General features: G+C 36.7%; 1 protein-coding gene across 7 annotated transcripts in view; it reads right to left on the reverse strand.

Moving 5' to 3' along the window:
• ST7 (suppression of tumorigenicity 7) overlaps positions 1-23,822 on the reverse strand; it is a 254,701-nt gene that overhangs the window by 82,618 nt on the left and 148,261 nt on the right. For 5 of the 7 annotated variants that reach the window (XM_060156802.1, XM_060156801.1, XM_060156806.1 and 2 more), the window contains exons 4-9: positions 12,210-12,264; positions 11,472-11,587; positions 10,075-10,150; positions 7,888-7,956; positions 5,832-5,986; positions 3,528-3,625 (exon numbers count right to left, since the gene is read on the reverse strand). In XM_060156802.1, coding sequence (XP_060012785.1) covers positions 3,528-3,625; positions 5,832-5,986; positions 7,888-7,956; positions 10,075-10,150; positions 11,472-11,587; positions 12,210-12,264 — 569 coding nt within the window. The remainder of the gene's footprint in view (positions 1-3,527; positions 3,626-5,831; positions 5,987-7,887; positions 7,957-10,074; positions 10,151-11,471; positions 11,588-12,209; positions 12,265-23,822) is intronic. The other 2 variants (XM_060156804.1, XM_060156803.1) reach the window with 1 other exon arrangement.

Here is a 23,822-nt window from a genome sequence, read left to right on the forward strand (position 1 = left end):
TACCAGTTTACACCAATTCTGACTGATATGGCTAAGGGGCCAGACCAGTCAGCCTTATGAATTCTATTTCCAATCTACTCAAATAGGGCCAGGGAAAGACAGAGGAAAAATGTGAGGTTAGCTAAATGGTATAAGTTAAAAAGAGAAAAATTGTGTCATATATCAAATGTTAATAAAAGAGGCGGGGAAGAACGAAAACAAAAATAAAATAAAATAAAATTTTTTTAAAATAAAAGAGGCAAAATTCCCCCAAATGAGAATAAGCAAATAGATTTTCTTTAAATTTGAAAAAGAAAGACTTTCTTTAAATGTAACTCTTTTCATTTTGAATAATAAGTAACACCTTATAGTGAAGTTCAAAAGCCACCATGCTCTCTTATTAGCTCTATTCACTGCCAAACACTCCTTCAGTAAGGAAGGTGCTTTTGTATTCTTGACTGCAAAAGGAAGCTAATTAAAGTGAGTTTTTGAGAAAACATCCTGGGAATTCAAAATAATTCATGTGTTGCTTTCAAAACGAGAAACCATGAATCTTGACATTAAGAAGCCTATGTTTTCTTACCTCATCAATATTTCACTTACAGGATCAATATTTTGATCCATAACCATCGACAGCTGGCCTTCCCAGAATTCCCATTCATTCTCTTTCAGGATAAATCACCAATGAACAGTTTTTAATAGTTTTCCCTTTCTTAAGGGATTGCCAGAGAAATGTTTTAAAGAGTCTACTTTCTACAGGGAAGGCATTCTGACTCTGCCATTTCTATGTCCACTTTAAAATCTGCTCTAGGAAAGTTTCGACTAACGCACACGGGGGAGGATGGCTGTGTCTTAATGAAAACTTAGATCCTCCTGCCCTAATGCTTTATCAGCAGGCTGCCTGGAACCCAGCGCGCTGTTTTATCAGAGGAAGCTTCCCAGCAAGATGGTTCGTGAGCACGCTGTTGAAGGAGTGGCCCCTCAGGGAAGTCCCTGTCTACGCGTGACCCGTGACCTGAGAGGAGCCAGGCTGGCCCAACTGTCTGCTGCAGGGCGGGGACCAGCTTCGGCTTTAACAGAAAGAGGGGCCTCAACCTCCCCTCCTCCGTTTAGGGTTCCAGCAGTTTCTGAAGGAAAGAGCACTTTGGATATTTCTCTTCAAAACAAATCTCCACCATGTCTGACGGTGTCCTTCACTGGACTGTTTACAGCACTAGGGCCCATATCTACTGGATGCTCCGTAGACCCAGTCAAAAGACAACATGTATTGGTAGTCTAATAATGTGACAGATATTTTTTTTTAGAAAAGTAACCCAAGAAATATATACATAGGATTATAGATATATACATGTATATGGATGTGTGTGTATACACATATGAAAAGAGAAGGAGAGAGACTAATTGATTCATTCAAGAAAAAGAAATCATAAATATCCAAAAATGCCCATCAGGGGTATAGTTCAGCAAATTAAGACATAATTATGTAATGGAGAAAAAATAGGGAAAAAAGGTAAGCACGTCTACTATATGCCAGGTGTTTTCACATTATCTCATTTCATTGTCCCCATGACTCCCTCAGTTACTCTTTTAGGTAAGAATCATTATCCCCAATTTATAGAAGACAAATGAAGAGCCCATGAAAGGGAAGGAAGTTGCCTCGAGTCACAAAGCTAGTGAAGAGCAAAGCTGAGAGTTACCTGCAGGTTTTCCTACTCCCTGCCCAGCATTTATTACACTGGATTCCAAATTTTCCCCCAAGATCTATTTGTAGACTAAGTCAATAAATGGGATTGTAAATATAAAATAAGGTTAAACAAAAATCAAACCATAGTATAGACATATTGCTTTTAATCATGTGAAATTTTATATGTATATACTAAAAATGATGACAATCAGCATGAGACTGATTAAAAAAACTGGAATTAAAATCATCTGAGTTTGTTTTTCCTATGAAATTGCTTAAGCATATAATAAAGAAAATCACCAAAATCTGTTCCTCCATGCACGCCTGTCCCAGGCTAATTAAGGTTAAGAAAAGGCAATAAATATAAAATACCCTGTTAAAGGCTGAATGTGGCTGGGCCACTTTAAGATACAGAAATACCCCATCCTTCATAAAATTCTCAGCTCTTTCAGGGACTGGTAGAGTTTCTCCACTATATCAAAAGCTGGAATTTCTGCAAGTTAAAAAGCTTTGCAGGCAAGTCATGTTTCTACAGAAATCTCCTTTTCTAAAATTTAGCACTATATAACATTCTTTAAATTCTTCCTTCGACCAAAAGAATTTAATCCTGGGAGATCCCCCTTGCAGTGGCTTTGCCTAAGAAACATCTATCACCTTCAGTCAAGGTAGAATTATCTTGGAATCTCCCTCCTCTGTTCCTCTCCTCACGTCTGGTGGCTAAACTGCTGTTTAATGGAGTAGCCAGAACCCGAGCCAGAAGTATGGGCCTCACTTGGGCCTTCACATTAGACTGTAACTTGCAGAAATAACCAGGGCTGAGCCTGGAGTGCAGGTCCCCACCACCAAAGAGTAACTGGGAATTTACATGAATTACTACCCTTCCAGAGACAAACTGAGGAAAGGCTCACTGGGTTTACACAGTCCTGTTCTCAAACCCAAAAGCTGAGAATTGGGCAGGATGCCACTTTTATCTTACCCCTCGTTTCTTTCATTTTTATAATGGGCAGTTACCTGTCTCCTAATTCAGGAAGACAGTAGAAGAATAAAACGTTGACAAAGGCTTTCTGAGATTGTTTTTAAAAAGAAAATGGTTTATAAATACAATTCCCACTGGTGTCCGTTTCTTTATGAAAAGTATTTCTTACTATAAAAAAAAATGTGAAAAAAAAATGTGGAAGTAAAAGTTCCTCAACCGGTTTCCCTTAAAACCACTGCTTTTATTTAAAGTTACATAATAATAACCTCCTTTGGTTCTCTTCTGTTTTAAAACTCTCACCTATTTTCTCTTATTATGTTGACTACCACTAATAAAATATCCTGATTCAAGAACGTAGGAAAATGCTCGAAGTGACTATAATAAGATTAGATCATAATGTTATTAAATTTGAGAGTAGCAATTTCAGCCATAGTTTATTCAAATCTTCCTAACAACTAAACACAAAAAAAGTCAGTTAGCTAAAATGGCTGATCTCATTCTTGGCTTCTGGCTACAGTCGCAAAGGTCTAATAATAAGGAGATCTACTGAGATTTCTTAAATAGGCCAGTCACTCTATTAAAAGCTTTGCATGTATTATCTCATTTAATCTTCACAACACTCCTAAGTAGTAATCATTATTATTAGTGTATTGTTATTGCTAAAGTTACTGTTATCCCCACTTTACAGGTGAGGAAACAGGGCACAAACAAGCTGAGTAACTTGTCCAAGATTACTCATCTACTAAGTTTGGAGCTAGAACAGAACCCCAGCCCTTATGGGACCACCACACCATCAGTGGTACTGTCTGCCGTGGCCCCATTCAGTGGGTTCCTCCTTCTGTAAGTCAGGTGCATTGTCACTGTTCCCAAACATGAATTCAAACTCACATCTCTCATCATTTTCACTGCTTCTCTGGTCCTCCCGAGTCTTCTGGCACACATTGCTAGCCTTCTTTTGATGTAGACCAAGACATTGGTGTCTCGTCCTGAAGAGGGAGACATAAAGCACCAAAACTTAAAAAAAAAACAAGAGCTTTCAGCTCAGCAGCAAGAAAAAATACAGAGGCGTATTTTTCATGCCCTTAAAGGAAAACCTCAGAGAGAAGAGTCTGCTCCTTTGACTTTTCCTTACTGCCAGGAGCACTGACAACTTTTCTAATAGCAGAATGCAAACAGAGTAAAGTCAAAGTACTTAGACTTCCAAAGGTCAAATCATGTGACTATTAAGTCATGCTTTTGAGTTAGGATGTTGAATATTCGATAAATAAAATCATCTGCTACAAAGTGCTGGGAAAATGAACATACCCACATTGCATGAGGTTTACAAGCAAGAATTCCACATTCTTCTAGCGTGCATGCTTTTGGTGAAGATGCAAAGAGGTGAATCTCAGGTTGCATCCTGATGAACTATTTTTTTTTCCTTCTTGACATTAAGTCTGGAGAAGCCTCATCTTGAACTTCTGTTTTACATTATTCTTTCCCTAACACTAGTGACATCATAATCATCTCCAGGTCCCCAAAGCAGTCAATTTTAAATGGCAACATAACACATTCCAGATATGACAATAGACCATGCAACAAAATGAAAAACTACCCTAGTGTTAGAGAAAGTATTGACAAGCTAAATACTTGTAATAACAGTCACTAAAATGGCTCTTAAAAAGTACATTAACAACTTCTCATCTTAATCTCTTCTTTAATTATGTGTATTTCTGGATATGTTTCCAGACCAGTGAGAACATGTATGTACTTAATCCTCAATAAAATTACCATGTTTTAGAAAAATATGACACACCTGTTATAGATTAAGTATATGTATAATATGCAGCTATTAAAAGATGTTAAGACCAAAGTACTAACATTTCAAGTTTCAAACAATGAGAACAAGATGTGTGCTGAATATCCGCCAAGTACATACAAATTACTTTAAAGATGTGATTATATGTTTTTGGATAGATTTAGGCAACAGGTTGAAGGGATTAATTTACAGAAGAAAAGAAATAAAGAAAATTTCTCAAGTTATATTACAGATTATGTAATTTTATGTATTAATCCTCATTTAATTCACAAAACAGACATTTACTATATATGTCTTCAAAATTCACTGTGCTATACATAATTTTTTTAAAAAAGCAAGATATAGATGGTGATTAGAGACCTGATTAACATATATACTACTAAGAATAAAAATTAAAACCTGTGTATTGAGGGGTTATGTGGACAGACTTATATACACAGGCCACAATGCAAAGATCTCACTATACCTTAGTCACAGGGACTAATGCATTCAGTTTCTGCACCAAATCCAGGCTTAACACTAAAACTTAATTTTATAATCTCAAATATGAAGGAGATACACTCTTACTCTCCAAGACGCAGGAGAGAGAAATGAGAGAAATTCCATTTTAAAGAAACAACCCAAAGTTTGGTTAGACAATGAAAACACTCCCTCTCACAAGGATCACTAAATTTCTGCTTAAACAACCAACAAATTGACAAGTCGAGGAGCTCAAGAAATTCCAGAAATGATTTTGTTGTCTTTTTTTTATACCATTCCCCTAAAATAACACTGACTCTCAGTTTAGTGTACTAAAGTGAAAGGTCTCATTTTGAAGTTATGTTAAATAAAAGAAACCATTATTTTAAATAATTTAAATATAAAAAAGATACATAATTAGGAATTCATGGCTCTTTCTCCCTAGGAGCCAACAGCAGTGCTTCCTAAATAAGAGCTAAATACTGAGGCAATCACCAATAGCTGTTATATTCTTAGCTGTCCTATTGCAACCCATGCTGTAGAAGACCCATAAGACAAAACCTCTGAGAGCATTAACGCTAATTTAAGTCCTGTTTCCCAATTAGGATTTAAAACTATGGGGCAGAGAAGCAACTGATAAACAGAAATATGTAAGAATTCCGAGGAGCAAAAGGGTCACGATTAAAGGTTATTACTTTTATTTCTAGAGTTAAAAATCTAGGGGCAGGCATGAAAACATGAACAGTAATGAAGCTATAAGTTAATTATGTGCTGTGCTCTTATGGGGAAGAAAAATTAATAAAAACAAAGAAAGGCAAAAAACAATATTTATTCTAATCTAGGAGAAGTGTCTTTTGAACTGGACTGAAAATCTGCTCTGATTAATCATGTTACAATTCTGATCCCCCAACATGTCAACGTGGAGGAAACCTTACTATGTTGGGCTTCATACTGGGATCCATGATGCTGTAGCTGCTGAGAACGCCGGTAACAGCCGTCTCCAGCTTTCAGGGCCTGCTTAAACAGCTTTTCTGCTTCAGCAATGGTTGTTGCTTCTTCTTCAGCCAAGAGAATATAAGCAGTTGCACACCTGTCCATTCAGATAACAGCCGCCATCAATTACAAATCCAAGGACATTGTAATAGCTGTAGGAGTGCATGCAGAAGGGCAGGAGTTACGCCAAAGCATGCAGAGTGGCCAACTGGTTCATGCACCCCTGTTTGTAGTTGTTGACACGAAATAATGGTACAAAAGAAATGTCTGTGTTTTAGCTTGACAGGTAGGATGAGTAGTGTTAGGAGCATATGGACTCTGCCCCTTATTAGTGTGTCACTTTGGGCAAGTTATTACTCTGCCTCCCTGATGGAGAACAACATGGAATCCACTTGTTCACAGCGTTGTTGTGAAGGTTAAGTAAGGTGATGCATGAAAAGTGCTCAGTACAGTAGTAGCCAGCATGTGGTACATGCTCAACAATGTCAACTAACGATGGCAATGATAATAGCTGTTATTAAACATCTCCTTCTGACACTCAAAGTTAGAGATACCATAAAGTTTACTTTTATTTACTAAACACAGATTCTCTTTAGTCTAAGGGTTTATTCAGAATGAGAAATTCATTAAATCAAGGAAGTTATTCATTTAACAAGCAGTGCTTCAACATCTCATTACAGTTAGCACTGGTTTTCTATGTCAGAGAAGAATACTGGAAGAACCTACAGGTAGGGTTATTTCAGAAGAGCTCAAAATTAGATTCAGCCTCAGTAGCAAACAAGGGTTAAATCTCACACCTTTAACAAGAATAGCTACCACCTGTTGCTTAGTTTATATTAAGCACTGTACCAGGCACTTAACATATATCGTCTCATTTAATCCTTTCAACAACCTCTAACATAGGAAGTCAGAAAGGATAAACACTCAACCAACGAACAAGGGGAACTCTTGAAAATTTAAACCTTCCAAATCATAGAACAACAACCCAAATGCCAAAGAAAGGGAATGTAATAAGGAAATGGTGAGGCCAGAGCAAACCACACAGGTCCTGATCTGTGCATATCCCTTGGCTTTCTCCACTGCCTCTCTTGTGGTCATTTCCCTACTTATCACAACCTCCATCAGACCACAAGAGAGAAAATAAACAGAAAGTGAAACCAAATGTTACTTCTACTATTCATAAACTACAACAGCCAGGTAGGAAAAGGAGGCTGAATTTATGGCTTATGTGAGATTTGGGGTTACTAGTTAATCTTAGCCTTGAGAAGGGGTCTTGTAAGTTCTTTAGCCAGTCCCTCTAATTTCAGGCAGGACTGATCAATAGGGCTTTAAACTGAATGTGGTGAGGTAGGGAGAAAAAAACGCCCAGGAAAAAAGCTGTAAAACCAATTACTGTGGAGGGCAGCAGATATGACTTGGAGAGAACAATTATGATGCTAAAACTGCCCAGTGATTCACTGGAGAAATAAATGGGTTGGGCATTGGGAAGCAACACTTCAGGCTTCAGATGCCGACACATAAATATAAGGTCCAGGGTAATGAAGTGAAAATTGAGATTATAATACTGAGTGGTGGACACAGTATCAGAGGAATTAGCTATAAGATTATAGTTGGTGGGCTGGGAACTCAAGACAGGTTGGGGCTAGCTTGCTTGCTTTGTTTATTTATATTGCAAATAGCACTCTTAGGAGGAGAGGCAGAGTAGCACTATTGGCCAAGAAAACATACATCTATGTAGAAACTCATGAGTCTGGGGTAGAAACATGCTAAGAGCTTATGAGTGAAGGAGAAAGGAAAGAGCAATAGAAGTGCTAATGGTTGGGGAGTACAGAACAGACTGCTCAGCTCAATGGAAGATAGAGATGATGCATCCTGTCACAACACAATACACATACAGAAGCAAGAAAGTATGGTGATGGGGGTGTCAACCATCCAGATATCTGCTAGAAGAAGTCTCATTTGGTTAGAAGTAGGGCACTCAACAGGTTCTTGACTTACTTTGGTAATAATTTTATCTCCCAGATGGTAGAGGAAGCAATTAGGGGAACTTCAACTCTGGACCTAATTCTGACCAAGAAGAAAAAAATAGTTGGTGAAATGAAAATTGATAGGAACATTCAGAGAGAGTTACTATGTCATTTCGGACTTTAGGATAATCAGAGAAGGTAAGGTGGATTTCAAAAAATTCAAAGAAAAGAGGCGTGATTCAATGGCATGAGACGCAGAAGGAAAAATGGTTTAAGAGGATTAAGCAGCTTCCAAATGTCTAATCAAAACTGCAATCACAAATGACCCTCTCAGGAAGAAAAGAGGGGTGACAAGTAACCACTACGGCTGCACAGAGATCTCTCACAAGGTCATATTTCTAAAGGACATGTAAAAAAAGATGGAAAGAGGGCATGTAATGAAGGGCTACAAGAGAAATGAGCTTTTCAGAATAATGTCAGGAGAGCTACAACTCCACATTAGCTGAAGCTTGCAAAACAAAATAAAGGCAAAACAAAAAATGTTAAAGACAACCATCTATTCCCTGTTTTTAAATTACGTTTAAGGCCCTATCACCACCCCCACTTCTCCAAAACCATGACAAATATAAATAAGCAAAAAAGACAAACAACACAACAACAACAACATCAAAACAAGGAAAGTTTATAGTTAGTAGCAGCAGATAATAAAGAGAAAACAAAACTCTCTAACTCCTATTTTGTTCCTGGTTTCTCCATCAGGGAGAATGATTGTCAGACTGACAAAGGGAGAAGAAACCCTAAAATGAATAAAAAGATGTAAGATAGCAAGTAACTGATCTATTGTAAGTGAATTATTGGACTGGGATAGGCAAATCCCAGGAAGCCAACAGATCCTGTAGGCAGCCCTCGGAATTGCTCTCTGTGTATTGTTAAGGAATCACAAAGAATGGAGAGGTTCTAGAAGATGAGATGACTAATGCAGTAAAAATGTTCAAAAAGGGGAAGAAGGCAGACTTCCCAAACTACAGAAAGCGATTTGGAAAGATATTCTAATGGGTTATTAAAGGGATAGTTTCTAAGCATTTTTAAAAGAAAGTAGTGAATGCTGGAAGCTAGCTTAAATTCACTAAGAATAAATAAATCAGTTCGTGCTAGCTTAATGTACTCTAATGGATTTACTATACATTAAAGATCCACAGCTACAACTGGCATTTTTAAGCTCAAAATGCAGAAATATGGGCTGAATCACAGTGTAACTGGGTGGCTTAGTAATTGGTTGTACAATAAATACCAAAGGGTGATGATCCAGGAAGACATGAACCTGGAGGGTGGTTTCTATATGTCATGTCACAGGGTTCTATCCCTGGTCCTGATACTTTTATTAGAAACACGGATGACACATAGAAGGCAGGCATATCAAATTTGTAGATGACAAGAAACTGGAAAATAAATATGTTGCATGACAGAATCAGAAACCAAATAGATCAACAGGTTACACTGGCAGGATTTCCAACTCTCAAGTGAATCTTTTCACTAAGACCTCTGAAGATTCTGTAACCCTCTTCAGAAAAATCATAAAATAGTTTAACAATGACCACTTGGCAGGGAGAATGTCGAGGTGATTCAAGCACCAGATGGGTGTTTGAACTACAAGACCTTCAAGGTCTCTGCCAACCCTGAGCTTTTATGACTCCAACTTTAAGAATCTTTCTCATTTCCTGACATCTCCAGACGAAACTTCCCAGCCTTCCTTGGTGACCCACAGAATGTTTAACAGCACTAAGGACAGCATTTCCTCTTATCTTTGTCTTGATCTTGAAATATTTTTAAAGTATAATTTCTTCACTTTATGTTTTTACTATGTTTTCCCTACTAGCAGAAGTTCTACCTAGAAAATGTGATGGCAGAGATAAGCATTCTATATCTGGAAAAATGTCCCTGTCACAATGTTTTAGATATGTAAAGCACTGTATTTATTTTATGTCCACACATTATTCCACGGCTAGCCCTTGAAGGATTTAATTTAGGGTCATAGCAAAGCCACTAAATTGTTGTCTAAAATGACTAAAACTATCTTCACATGGATGTCCTTTATAAAAAAAATTTTTTTAATAAATTAATACCCCCCCAGAATAATCCTCAAGTTCAAATTCATAGTTTAAGTATCCCATGAATGGCAACTGAATACATTCAGCAAGCAAGATTTCCCCCCACTTACTCATTTATCTCTAAGGCTTCATGGGCTGCAGAAATCCTAGCTTGGGGGTTTCTCTCTCTCCAGGCTTTCTGCATTACTATTTTAGAAAAAGACAGAAAAGCACGTCAATAAATACTTAAAAAGACTCAGTACAGGTATAGCTAAATTAATAGCTTTCAGCTTGAATTACAAGAGAACAGTTCACTTACCAAGTGGGTTAGCCCAAAACTCCAAAGTCACACAAATACATTCTAATTTGCTATTCCATTGTCCTTCAATTGCCGATATCAAATCTTTCTTATGCTCATAAAACTAGAGGTCTAACATCTTACAGACTAACCCATAGTCTATAATCATAGAGACTTAATCTTGATTAAGATTTCTTAATCAAGAAAAGAAAAGGCATTCTAACAGAGATTTAATATTTCTTTTGCTCATTAATATCATTTGTTGTTAGAGAACATACATTATTTTGCACATTTTGGGATGAGATTGCTACTAATCTCTTACTTCTGTTTAGACACAGCACAATTTTTATCGGTCATTTTCCCAAACACTTGCTACAGGATCTGGATATTAGAACATTCTAACACCACTGGAAGAATTATGAGTTGGATCAGAAAAAAGTGCTTTAGACTTTTGCTTAACATGCGTACCTGTTCCCAAAGTTTGCTGCAAACCCAGTTTTTATATAGCAGAGCAGTTTGTGAATATATTGTGGGAAGTTTAATGCTTGGAATTTTCATTGTATTATGTATCCACCATGGCAAGGGTACCTTTTTAAAAAGGGTAACAATCTCCTTATCTAATTTGTTTTATAAATTTGTATCTTCTAAGTTAGTTTCTTAGGAGCATGTACATATTCTTTTTTTTTAAGGTTTTTTTTTCACTTATTTACTTTAAGCTTGATAATATAAAAAATATCAGTAGGATTATATGGAACTCAAGCAGTATGACATGCATGCTAAACAAAGTCTCTTCTAGGGTGGAAAACAAATCTGGATGCCAATAACCAAGTCCATGCCCCCATTCAATGCTAGTGAACCTACAAATAGGCATATGAATCACTACAATATATTCATTATTTATTTGGGTTCACTGAATTTCTAACTAGAATATCATCAAGGAGACATGACTTTTCACTCTATCTCAACCAAGGATTTAGTTAGCTTCATGGTATATTTTTTAAAAATAACATTTTAAATTATAAAGAGGGGACCCATTTCTATATTAATACTTCATTGCGATAAAGCCTTTATTTAAGTATCAACAATCTGGGTTTTACTGGTCAATCTCCAATTTAATATTTTATTCATCAGGGTTTTTGTAGAGCGGATATTCTACAAGTAGTAACCTTGATCTTTAAAACAAACCAAAAAGCCCTCCCACTCCGTAACTATCTAAAGTATTTTCCATACTTGCATCTGCAGGACGCAGATGGTCCGAGTCACAAGTAAAGAATGTCTGGTGGTCCTGGGCAGAGAGGTTCATGTCATAGTAAGTCAGAGGCTCTCGTCCAGTCACCCAAGTGTACCTGTAAAGGAGAAGTAAGATGGTCAGGCACTTTTGAGGGAGGAAAGCAAGACCTACAAAATATTAAGCTGCATAGGTGTTGAACCATAACACACTGAGTACTATTACCAATAATAAAAAAATAATCATCCTAGTCTCCCTTTAGGAAGTATATCAGCAGAAAAAAAGTAAAAAAAATTCTGCTATATTTTTGTCTTAAAATTTTAGTAGCACTAGCTAATGAAAACCTTTCCTAATTAGTATTATGAATAGAGATTTCCCCAAAGCTATGAAAATTCTTATCTGCCTAATTACTCTGCAAAATAAAATTCTAACATTACTTCTGTGGCATCTTTATAACCATGTTCCAGGTAAGCTTCAAAATAGTTTGACTACATAGTATATAGTGAAAAGAATAACGTAATAGAAAATCTCTAAAAACCACACATTTTTGTATGTTATCCTAATTCCAATGCTAAAATATTTATAAAACGGAAAAATCAAAACATTTCAGGATAGCATCAAAAAATGGAAGCACTATACAGACTGTTAAATGACCCCTAAATGAACCTGCAAAAACATTTACTGCTGTCTTTGCTCTCTGAACTAGACCCATTTGTTTCCCAAGCTGTCAAAATGCTTACCGATTATATTCAGCACCCCTAAATAAATTTAGTGGATTTCGCCATACTTTGCATTCTGCAACAAAAAGAAATGTGAAAATGTTACACATAAGTTCACAGACACTACAAGCTAATTAATTCAGCAAAACACCCTTCCTGGCCCTTTGATAAGATAATTTTATTCTCTATCCTCTACATGGTAAGCAATGTGGAAAAACTCTGGGTAGTTAATCAGGAAATGTAGCTCAGGCACCAGGACTTTGGAAAGTTTCGTCTAATCTCTCCAGGCCCAAGTTTCCTCATTTGTTAAATCAAGGCACATGCCAAGAGCAGCTAGTTCATAACCTCTATAGTCACTTCAAGAGGTCCAAATAGATTGTATAAATTTATTTCTAAATTATAGGTAGAAGGTATCGGTAGAGGTAAAACTACTTTCTGTCACTCTAAAATATATCTTACAATGACTACCTATATAACAAGCTAAATTTAACCTCCAGAGCACAATATGTAAAGAACCTTAGACTCTTAATTAGGGCCTATGCTAATATTGATTTTGTGATAATTCACCAGGTTTCTTTTACATTGCTGTAAAGGAGTGGTAAGAAAATTAATACTAAAGTTACCATTATGGTAGAGAGAAATGCTATGAAAATAAATTGTTTTCAAGTACTTTAACACTGTTTACTTATGCAGACACAGGTAACTAATCATCATACTAATATCATAATGTTAGCATGTAAAAATAGATTATACATCTTGTTATACAAGGACCACAGACAGAACCACAGGACTTTAATTTAGAAAAGTCAACCATTAGCTTTTAAGACTGTTATAGTAAATGTGTGACTAATCTACAGTTCTTTTAAAACAGTCTATGATTAAGAGTTTCTAATGATTCAGAATGCTACATTTCTTTGAATGAATAATTCTTTATTAGAAAATAAAATCAGTTAACAGTATTTAAGGATCTATGTGTGCTGTCAGCCAAAAAACACACCCAAAGACATAGATACACAAAAGTGAGCAATTATTACAGAAACTGAAAGAACATTAAAGGCCATGGATGATTCATTAAGAGTCTACCCTCAATCCTGTTACATTCAACGTCCATCTGTCCACCCATCCATCCAGTATGCATTAACTGAGCACCCAGTGGGTGAAACAAACAAGTAAAACCATCAATTACAATACAGGGTGAAAATGGAGGAAAACATAAAGCACTAGGGGAACACTGTGTAATCTCAATAAATTTTGTTAAAATAGTGAATGAAAGGTGTACACATAACGGGAAATCATGTTTTTATTTAAAGAAAATAAATTTATCTTTAAGTTAGGGCAGGATCCCACCTGAAATTTACTTAATGTTTGGAAACAATGGTCCTAAATTTTTTGTCACTTAGCTTAACCTGCCACTTAGGAAATGATGTTTGCCCAGTTAGTTCAGCAGTTTTGAATTTTGCTCTTGAGAAACTGATATTCGATGGCTGTCATTTCATGTGACACTAATTAGAAAATTATGCTTCCCTTAAGTAAATACTTTTTTTCCGGATATAAAGCTCCTTAGTGGGGTCACTAAAGTACTCCAGATCATGGCTTGAAACAACTGGTGAGCCAAACCACCATGATCTCAGTCCTCATGGCTTTTATAGCACTTAGCTCTTAGGTCCTCACCACTCCCAACCCCTCCTAAGAGGATGTCTTTCAAGATTCCAAGTGCTCTTCTTAAAGCCTCATGAATATTGCTAGGTTTGTATTTAACACGTAATAAACGTGCACACAAATTTGTGTGCAATCATGGTCATTTCAGCATTATTTATAATAAAATAGGATATTTGGGGAGAAGCCTCTCCCCCACCAAATTTCATCTGAAATATCAGTAAAAAGGTTACGGCAAATACTTTGTCTCCAACAAATATATTGCCTGGAAGGATAAGTGCCATTCAAATATCAATTGACAAATTATAAAGAAAATTGTCTTCAATTAAAATTTTAACTCTATTATACATTAGATACAAATGAAATTATTTCTAAATAAAAATAACTCCAAATAGAAATGGTGTGTTATACCTGAAGTATTACTGAGCAGTATCTAAAAATGCCATCTTTACTTAGGAACTGCCATGATATAGCCAGCAGGGGGTGCTGCAAACATTTTGAAATATTGTTTTTATGACTTCTACTAGAGAACTGAACTTAAAAAAAAAAACATTGTTAATATCAGTGTCATACATCTGGTCTGTATTCAGTTTCTTCAGCTATTCCTGAAACTTAGAAATGAGTACCTAAGTAAATGTAACAGATGTAAAATGTTCTGAATGAGAAAAAACATGTGATGAAGAAATATATAAGAAATGTCTTCATGAGCTATATCCTTCAAGTTGAGGGTGCAGAGCAGGTACAATTTTCTTTTAAGAAATAAGCAATCTAGAGGTCGAATAAGAACACATGTAAAAAATTTCACTTCAAATTAGGTCATAGCTACATTAATTTCCTCTTTGCTGCTTTGTTTCATAATTTTATCTTTACTACGAAAACCCTCTTGGTCTGGAATCACTCTAGGGAACATACCCCATAAATATTAGACTACCTGATGGTTTCATGATATGGACAAAGGTTGTAAATGCCAAAAGTATCATAATATGAAGATTTAAGTCAATAAATTAAACACAGGTCTCCAGAGGGTAAAAGTTTTTCTACATGAGGTCCAGTTTCTTATCTTACTTGTATCTTTGAGAAATAAATTTCTTATTTAAGTCTGAATTAAAATTTTACCTCCAAAAGGTATTTTCCATTATCCATCAATATCAACAATTTTAGTGCTCTTTAGGAGCACTAAAGGTTGACTGGGACTCATCAAGGGCTTGCTAACATCATTAATAGTTCAGTTAAAAATATGCCCTTGATACAATTAACATGTTCTCTCTGATTCCATCTGTAGTAGCCCACAGAGGAGTCTCTACCCATAACTGCTGATAGGAATGTTCAGACCTCACCATGCACATAAGAATGCAATTCAAGAGAAAGAGAAGCAGTAAACATTGGAATAGTGCTTGTTTAGTTCCCAAAGGAACTAAATGGAGAACAGATTCCATTCACCCGTAGGATGACAATAAATTTCTGTGTGGGAGATAGAGAACATAAAAAATAATACTTACCACCGTCAAGGACTTATAAAATCATGCACCAATCTTTTTTTCAGTCTTCCCTCTCACCATTCCCTACCAAAACTTTCCATCTCAGTGATACTTATTTCTTGCCTTTTCATACTCAGTTATTCCTCCAGAATGCCCACCTCATAGGACTGAGTGGTTTAAACATGTATAGAATGGCTATTATGCATTAGTCCTTGCACGAGGTCCTGGGTTACAAAAAAAAGATACAGTTTATGACCTAGAGGAGCTTATACTGGGTTGGCCAAAAAGTTCATTCAGGTTTTTCCATAACATCTTACGAAAAACCTGAACGAACTTTTTGGCCAACCCAACACATTGGTAGAAAAAGGAAAAGGCCACTGAACCGCTGTATGGCATCCAGATGAAGAAGCTCCTTAGAAGGAATAAATGTACTGAGAGAACCAAAGACTCTCCCTTTGGCACAGTCCTCAAGGAAAAAGAGAACTTAATTCTCAGAAAAACCAAAAGGCTCTAAAGTCCCAGGGCTTTTAATCACATGGAAGAAAATATTTTTCTACATCCAACCTATTTAACTCTGAAAACCTTTTTTCCCTAAAATTAAAAATATATACATAGAGAGAATCCCCACTCCTAGGACTTTCAAATATATAAGTAACTAATTTATAGCCTAGGAAGATGTATTATACCAAAAAGTTACCACCTCTTCCCAGGATCTGAAACGTAATAATGACGGTAATACTATTACAAAAAGCAGCAACAGCAACTTGTGTCATAGCTATGAGCTTGACTTTCATTGAGCCTTTCTATAAAAAGGCTTAAAGCTCTAGTCATCTAAATTCCTAACATAAGTTAGTGAGGGTCACAGAGTAGGCCCTTTTTATAGAAGTAAAGACTAAAGCATAGAAAAGCTACATAATTTCCCCACGGTAAAAGTAAATGAGATTAAAGTCTGGTATCCAGACTGCCTAACAAGTATCCACAATATACAACAGCCCTGTTACCTGCAACATCATATTTTAAAAATCATGTGACTTCATCAATTAAATCTTCTACTAGAGGAACAGTTTTGAAAACTCCCCTGGGGAAATGTTAGGCACTTTGAAACAATACTTTTAAACATTTTAGTTCCAAAGTACAACAGAGAAGGGCCCTAACTAATGTTTTCTCCGGTATATTATGACAATCAAGATTAACCCCAAGCCAGTCAATTTCTGACATGTGATTCTGCATATATTAGCTTTGCTATCTCAGAAATGACTACCCAATTCTCTACGTCATACAGGTTGATCTTAAGCAATCATTAAGAGTAACAAAATATCCATTTTCTTTTTTTAAGTCTTTATTGAATGTGTTACAGTATTACTTCTGTTTTATGTTTTGGTTTTTTGGCCTTGAGGCATGTGGGTTCTCAGCTCCCCGACCAGGGATTGAACCTGCACCCACTGTATTAGAAGGCTAAGTCTTAACTGCTGGACAGCCAGGGAAGTCCCCCATTTTCTTAAATAACTAAGCTTTAACTGTCTTCATAACCTTTTGAAATAATTAGTTTGAAAAGATTACTAGAAGTAAAGGCACAAAGTAATATGTAGGTAGCTTTCAATTCAACAAATATATTACTCTCTCAAATTCCCTTCTGGAATGAGAAAAGGTGTAAATAATTATGAGTTTTAAGACCATTTTTATTGATCTACTTTATTCAAGATAGTGTACAAATTTCTTCAAGAATATTGCTAAATGGCTAAATCTCTGTCTCTCATACATTTCTCATTGGTCATTTCTGACCTAAGTCAATCAACTCTACCAAATAACGTGAAAACTGTGAAATAAGTTTATTAAATAAATGTTCACCAGGGGACAAAAGTGTTTTTGAGGCATTTTCACCATTCATCTGGAGAGCTAATCTATGCTAGAACACAAATTTTAGCGGCAAAAAATTTTAAAAGACGTAATAAGCATTGGCTAAGAGAATCATTTTCAACTCATAAACAGATTTTGGCAAGTATAAACTGAGTTTCCCCTGATTGAGACTATTAGAGAGCAACTCTAAAGGTCCTGGACATGCAGCAATGAAATTTGCTGACAGATATATTTGAAATGCAAGCTCTGAAAGGCCTGGTCTTAGGATATATCTTTACAAGCTACCTGAGTTTCTTCAATCTCCACTGCTTTTCTTTAAATTATTACCTGTATTTAATTAGTGCTTGAACTGCCTCTAGTAATGTAATGAACCTTAACTTAGAATCCCAGGAGAAATTCTTATTAAAAGTTTTACATAAAAATGTATATGAGCTCACGAAATATGCTGAGGAGGCGAAGTAAGAGTGTCAGAGGACGCCGGCCCACCGAGGCCCTGATACTGGGGTTGGGAGACTGGGTTTCGGACTGGACGCAGCACCCCTGCCTTCCAACACCACCGACAGGCGGGGAGGAGAGGCGAGGGGCCCCGGGCAGAACAAGAAGGGTAGCCCAGTTCGCCATGAATGTCCATCCGTTGTCTGACACAGCTTGGGCCTGGCCCCGGCGAGCCAGACATCACCACATCCATCGATCGACATCAAAGATAGAGAGATGTTTGCCATCTATGGTGGAACTGAAGATAAGAAAGACGATCAAAGGAAGAAGAGGACTTCAGGAAAAGCCAGTAAAGAGTGCTGAGAGGAGAAGACTGAGGCACAGAGGTGGAATCTTTCACCTGCAGTCACACAGCTGCCGTGTGGCTGGCAGGGTCTTGGCACTCTGGCCGGTGTCAGGCCTGAGCCTCTGAGGTGGGAGAGCCGAGTTCAGGATATTGGTCTACCAGAGGCCTCCCAGCCCCACATAATATCAAATGGCGAAAGCTCTCCCAGAGATCTCCATCTCAACACCAACACCCAGCTCTACTCAACGACCAGCAAGCTATAGTGCTGGACATGCTATGCCAAACAACAAGCAAGACAGGAACACAACCCCATCCATTAGCTGAGAGCTGCCTAAAATCATAAGTACATAGACACCCCAAAACACACCACCAGATGTGGTCCTGCCCACCAGAAAGACAATATCCAGCCTCATCCACCAGAACACAGGCACTAGTACCCTCCACCAGGAAGCCTACACAACCCACTGAACCAACTTTAGCCACTGGGGACAGACACCAAAAACAACAGGAACTACGAAGCTGCAGCCTGCAAAAAGGAGACCCCAAACACAGTAAGTTAAGCAAAATGAGAAGACAGAGAAATACACAGCAGATGAAGGAGCAAGATAAAAACCCACCAGACCTAACAAATGAAGAGGAAATAGGCAGTCTGCCTGAAAAAGAATTCAGAGTAATGATAATAAAGATGATCCAAAATCTTGGAAATAGAATGGAGAAAACACAAGAAACGTTTAATAAGGACCTAGAAGAACTAAACAGCAAACAAACAATGATGAACAACAAAATAAATGAAATTAAAAATTCTCTAGAAGGAATCAATAGCAGAATAACTGAGGCAAAAGAATGGATACATGACCTGGAGGATAAAATAGTGGAAATAACTACCACAGACAAAAATAAAGAAAAAAGAATGAAAAGAATTGAGAAGAGTCTCAGAGACCTCTTGGACAACAATAAATGCACCAACATTTGAATTATAGGGGTCCCAGAAGAAGAAGAGAAAAAGAAAGGGAATGAGAATATATTTGAAGAGATTATAGTTGAAAACTTCCCTAACATGGGAAAGGAAACAGTTAATCAAGTCCAGGAAGTGCAGAGTCCCATACAGGATAAATCCAAGGAGAAACATGCCAAGACACATATTAATCAAACTATCAAAAATTAAATACAAAGAAAAAATATTAAAAGCAGCAAGGGAAAAGGAACAAATAACATATAAGGGAATCGCCATAAGGTAGACGGCTGATCTTTCAGCAGAAACTCTGCAAGCCAGAAGGGAGTGGCAGGACATATTTAAAGTGATGAAAGGGAAAAACCTACAACCAAGATTACTCTACCCATCGAGGATCTCATTCAGATTCGACGGAAAAATTAAAACCTTTACAGACAAACAGAAGCTAAGAAAATTCAGCACCAACAAACCAGCCTCACAACAAATGCTAAAGGAACTTCTCTAGACAGGAAACACAAGAGAAGAAAAGACCTGCAATAACAAACCCAAAACAATTAAGAAAATGTTAATAGGAAAATACATATCAATAAGTACCTTACTGTAAATGGATTAAGTGCTCCAACCAAAAGACAGAGGAGACTAGCTGAATGGATACAAAAACAAGACACTTATATATGCTGTCTACAAGAGGCCCACTTCAGACCTAGGGACACATACAGACTGAAAGTGAGGGGATGGAAAAAGATATTCCATGCAAATGGAAATCAAATGAAAGCTGGAGTAGCAATTCTCATATCAGAGAAAATAGACTTTAAAATAAAGACTGTTACAAGAGACAAAAAAGTACAGTACATGATGATTAAGGGATCAATCCAAGAAGAAGATATAACAATTGTAAATATTTAGGCAGCCAACATAAAAGCACCTCAATACATAAGGCAAATGCTAACAGCCATAAAAGGGGAAATCAACAGTAACACAATCATAGTAGGAGACTTTAACCCCCCACTTTCACCAATGAACAGATCACCCAAAATGAAAATAAATAAGGAAACACAGGCTTTAAATGATACATTAAACAAGATAGACTTAATTGATATTTATAGGACATTCCATCCAAAAACAACAGAATACACTTCCTTCTCAAGTGCTCATGGAACATTCTCCAGGATAGACCATATCTTGGGTCACAAATCAAGCCTTGGTAAATTTAAGAAAATTAAAATCGTATCAAGTATCTTTTCTGACCACAACGCTATGAGACTAGATATCAATTAAAGGAAAACAATCTGTAAAAAATCCAAACACATAGAGGCTAAACAATACACTACTAAATAACCAAGAGATCAGTGAAGAAATCAAAGAGGGAATCAAAAACACCTAGAGACAAATGACAATGAAAACAAGACAACCCAAAACTTATGGGATACAGCAAAAGCAGTTCTAAGAGGGAAGTTATATCAATACAATCCTATCTCAAGAAACAAGAAACATCTCACATAAACAACCTAACCTTACACTTAAAGCAATTAGAGAAAGAAGAACAAAAAACCCCCAAAGTTAGCAGAAGGAGAGAAATCATAAAGATCAGATCAGAAGTAAATGAAAAAAAAATGAAGGAAACAATACCAAAGATCAATAAAACTAAAAGCTGGTTCTTTGAGAAGATAAGCAAAACTGATAAACCATTAGCCAGACTCATCAAAAAAAAAAGGGAGAAGACACAAATCAATAGAATTAGAAATGAAAAAGGAGAAGTAACAACTGACACTGCCGAAATACAAAGGATCAGGAGAGATTACTACAAGTAACTGTATGCCAATAAAATGGACAACCTGGAAGAAATGGACAAATTCTTAGAAAAGCACAACCTTCCGAGACTGAACCAGGAAGAAATAGAAAATATAAACAGACCAATCATAGGCACTGATATTGAAACTGTGATTAAAAATCTTCCAACAAACTAAAGCCCAGGACCAGATGGCTTCACAGGAAATTCTGTCAAACATTTAGAGAAGAGCTAACGACTATCCTTCTGAAACTCTTCCAAAATACAGTAGAGGGAGGAGCACTCCCAAACTCATTCTACGAGGCCACCATCACCCCGATACCAAAACCAGACAAAGATATCACAAAAAAAGAAAACTACAGGCCAATATCACTGATGAACATAGATGCAAATATCCTCAATAAAATACTAGGAAACAGAATCCAACAGCACATTAAAAGGATCACACACGATGATCAAGTGGGATTTATGTCAGGAATGCAGGGATTCCTCAATATATGCAAATCAATTAATGTAATACACCATATTAACAAATTGAAGGAGAAAAACCATATGATCGTCTCAATAGATGCAGAAAAAGCATTTGACAAAAGTCAACACCCATTTATGATAAAAACTCTCCAGAAAGTGGGCATACAGGGAACATACCTAAACACAATAAAGGCCATATATAACAAACCCACAGACAATATCGTTCTCAATGGTGAAAAATTGAAACGATTTCCACTAAGATCAGGAATAAGACAAGGTTGCCCACTCTCACCACTCTTATTCAACATAGTTTTGGAAGTTTTAGCCACAGTAATCAGAAAAGAAAAAGAAATAAAAGGAATCCAACTCAGAAAAGAAGAATCAAAACTGTCACTGTTTGCAGATGACATGACACTATACATAGAGAACCCTAAAGATGCCACCAGAAAACTACTAGAGCTAATCATTAAATCTGGTAAGGTTGCAGGATACAAAATTAATGCACTTCTGAAATCTCTTGCATTCCTATACACTAATGATGAAAAATATGAAAGAGAAATTAAGGAAACACTCCCATTTACCATTGCAACAAAAAGAGTAAAATACCTAGGAATAAACCTACTAAAGGAGACAAAAGACCTGTATGCAGAAAACTATGAGACCCTGATGGAAAAAATTAAAGATGATACAAACAGATGGAGAGATATACCATGTTCTTGGATTGGAAGAATGAACATTGTGAATATGACTCTACTACCCAAAGCAATCTACAGATTCAGCGCAACCCCTATCAAACTACCAATGGCATTTTTCACAGAATTAGAACAAAGAATTTCACAATTTGTATGGAAACACAAAAGACCCCGAATAGCCAAAGCAATCTTGAGAAAGAAAAACGGAGCTGGAGGAATCAGCCTCTCTGACTTCAGACTATACTACAAAGCTACCTTAATCAAGACAGTATGGTACTGCCACAGAAACAGAAATATAGATCAATGGAATAGGATGGAAAGCCCAGAGATAAACCCACGCACATATGGTCACCTTATTTTTGATAAAGGAGGCAAGAATATACAATGGAGAAAAGATGGCCCTTCAATTAAATGGTGCTGGGAAAACTGGACAGCTACATGTAAGAGAATGAAATTAGAACACTCCCTAACACCATACACAAAAATAAACTCAAAATAGATTAAAGACCTAAATGTAAGGCCAGACACTATAAAACTCTTAGAGGAAAACATAGGCAGAACACTCTATGATGTAAATCATAGCAAGATCCTTTTTGACCCACCTCCTAGAGAAATGGAAATAAAAATAAACAAATGGGACCTAATGAAACTTCAAAGCTTTTGCACAGTAAAGGAAGCCATAAATAAGACAAAAAGACAACCCCCATAATGGGAGAAAATATTTGCAAATGAAGCAACTGACAAAGGTTTAATCTCCAAAATATACAAGCAGCTCAAGCAGCTCAATATCAAAAAAACAAACTACTCAATCCAACAATGGGTAGAAAACCTAAATAGACATTTCTCCAAAGAAGATACACAGAGTGCCAACAAATACATGAAAGGATGCTCAACATCACTAATCATTAGAGAAATGCAAATCAAAATTACACTGTGGTATCAGCTCACACCACTCAGAATGCCCATCATCAAAAAACCTACAAACAATAAATGCTGGAGAGGGTGTGGAGAAAAGGGAACCCTCTTGCACTGTTGGTGGGAATGTAAATTGATACAGTCACTATGGAGAACAGTATGGAGGTTCCTTAAAATACTAAAAATAGAACTACCATATGACCCAGCAATCCCACTACTGGGCATAGACCCTGAAAAAACCATAATTCAAAGAGTCATGTACCACAATGTTCATTGCAGCTCTATTTACAATAGCCAGGACATGGAAGCAACCTAAGTGTGCATCGACAGATGAATGGATAAAGAAGATGTGGCACATATATACAATGGAATATTACTCAGCCATAAAGAGAAACGAAATAGAGTTATTTGTAGTGAGGTGGATGGACCTAGAGTCTGTCATAGAGAGTGAAGTAAGTCAGAAAGAGAAAAACAAATACCGTATGCTAACACATATATATGGAATCTAAAAAAAAAAAAAAAAAAGGTTCTGAGGAACCTAGTGGCAGGACAGGAATAAAGACGCAAACGTAGAGAATGGACTTGAGGACACGGCATGTGGGAAGGGTTAGCTGGGACAAAGTGAGAGAGTAGCATGGACATATATACACTACGAAATGTAAAATAGATAGCTAGTGGGAAGTAGCCACATAGCACAGGGATATCAGCTCGGTGCTCTGTAACCACCTAGAGGGGTGGGATAGGGAGGGTGGGAGGGAGACGCAAGACGGAGGAGATATGGGGATATATGTATACATATAGCTGATTCACTTTGTTATACAGCAGCAACTAACACAACATTGTAAAGCAATTGTATTCCTATAAAGATGTTAAAAATGTATATGATATATATTTCTCTTATATAGAGATTAAAATGAGATGATTTGCAACAGGAAACCAAGTGACTGTAACCAGAGTTTGTCTAAAGATCCAGTTCTATGCAAGATGCTATTAAAGTGTCTCAGAGAATTTAACCTTGACTTTGACAAGCATACTTCTAATGT

The sequence above is a fragment of the Lagenorhynchus albirostris genome, chromosome 8 (genome assembly GCF_949774975.1).
Source record: "Lagenorhynchus albirostris chromosome 8, mLagAlb1.1, whole genome shotgun sequence".
NCBI classification, from domain to species: domain Eukaryota; kingdom Metazoa; phylum Chordata; class Mammalia; order Artiodactyla; family Delphinidae; genus Lagenorhynchus; species Lagenorhynchus albirostris.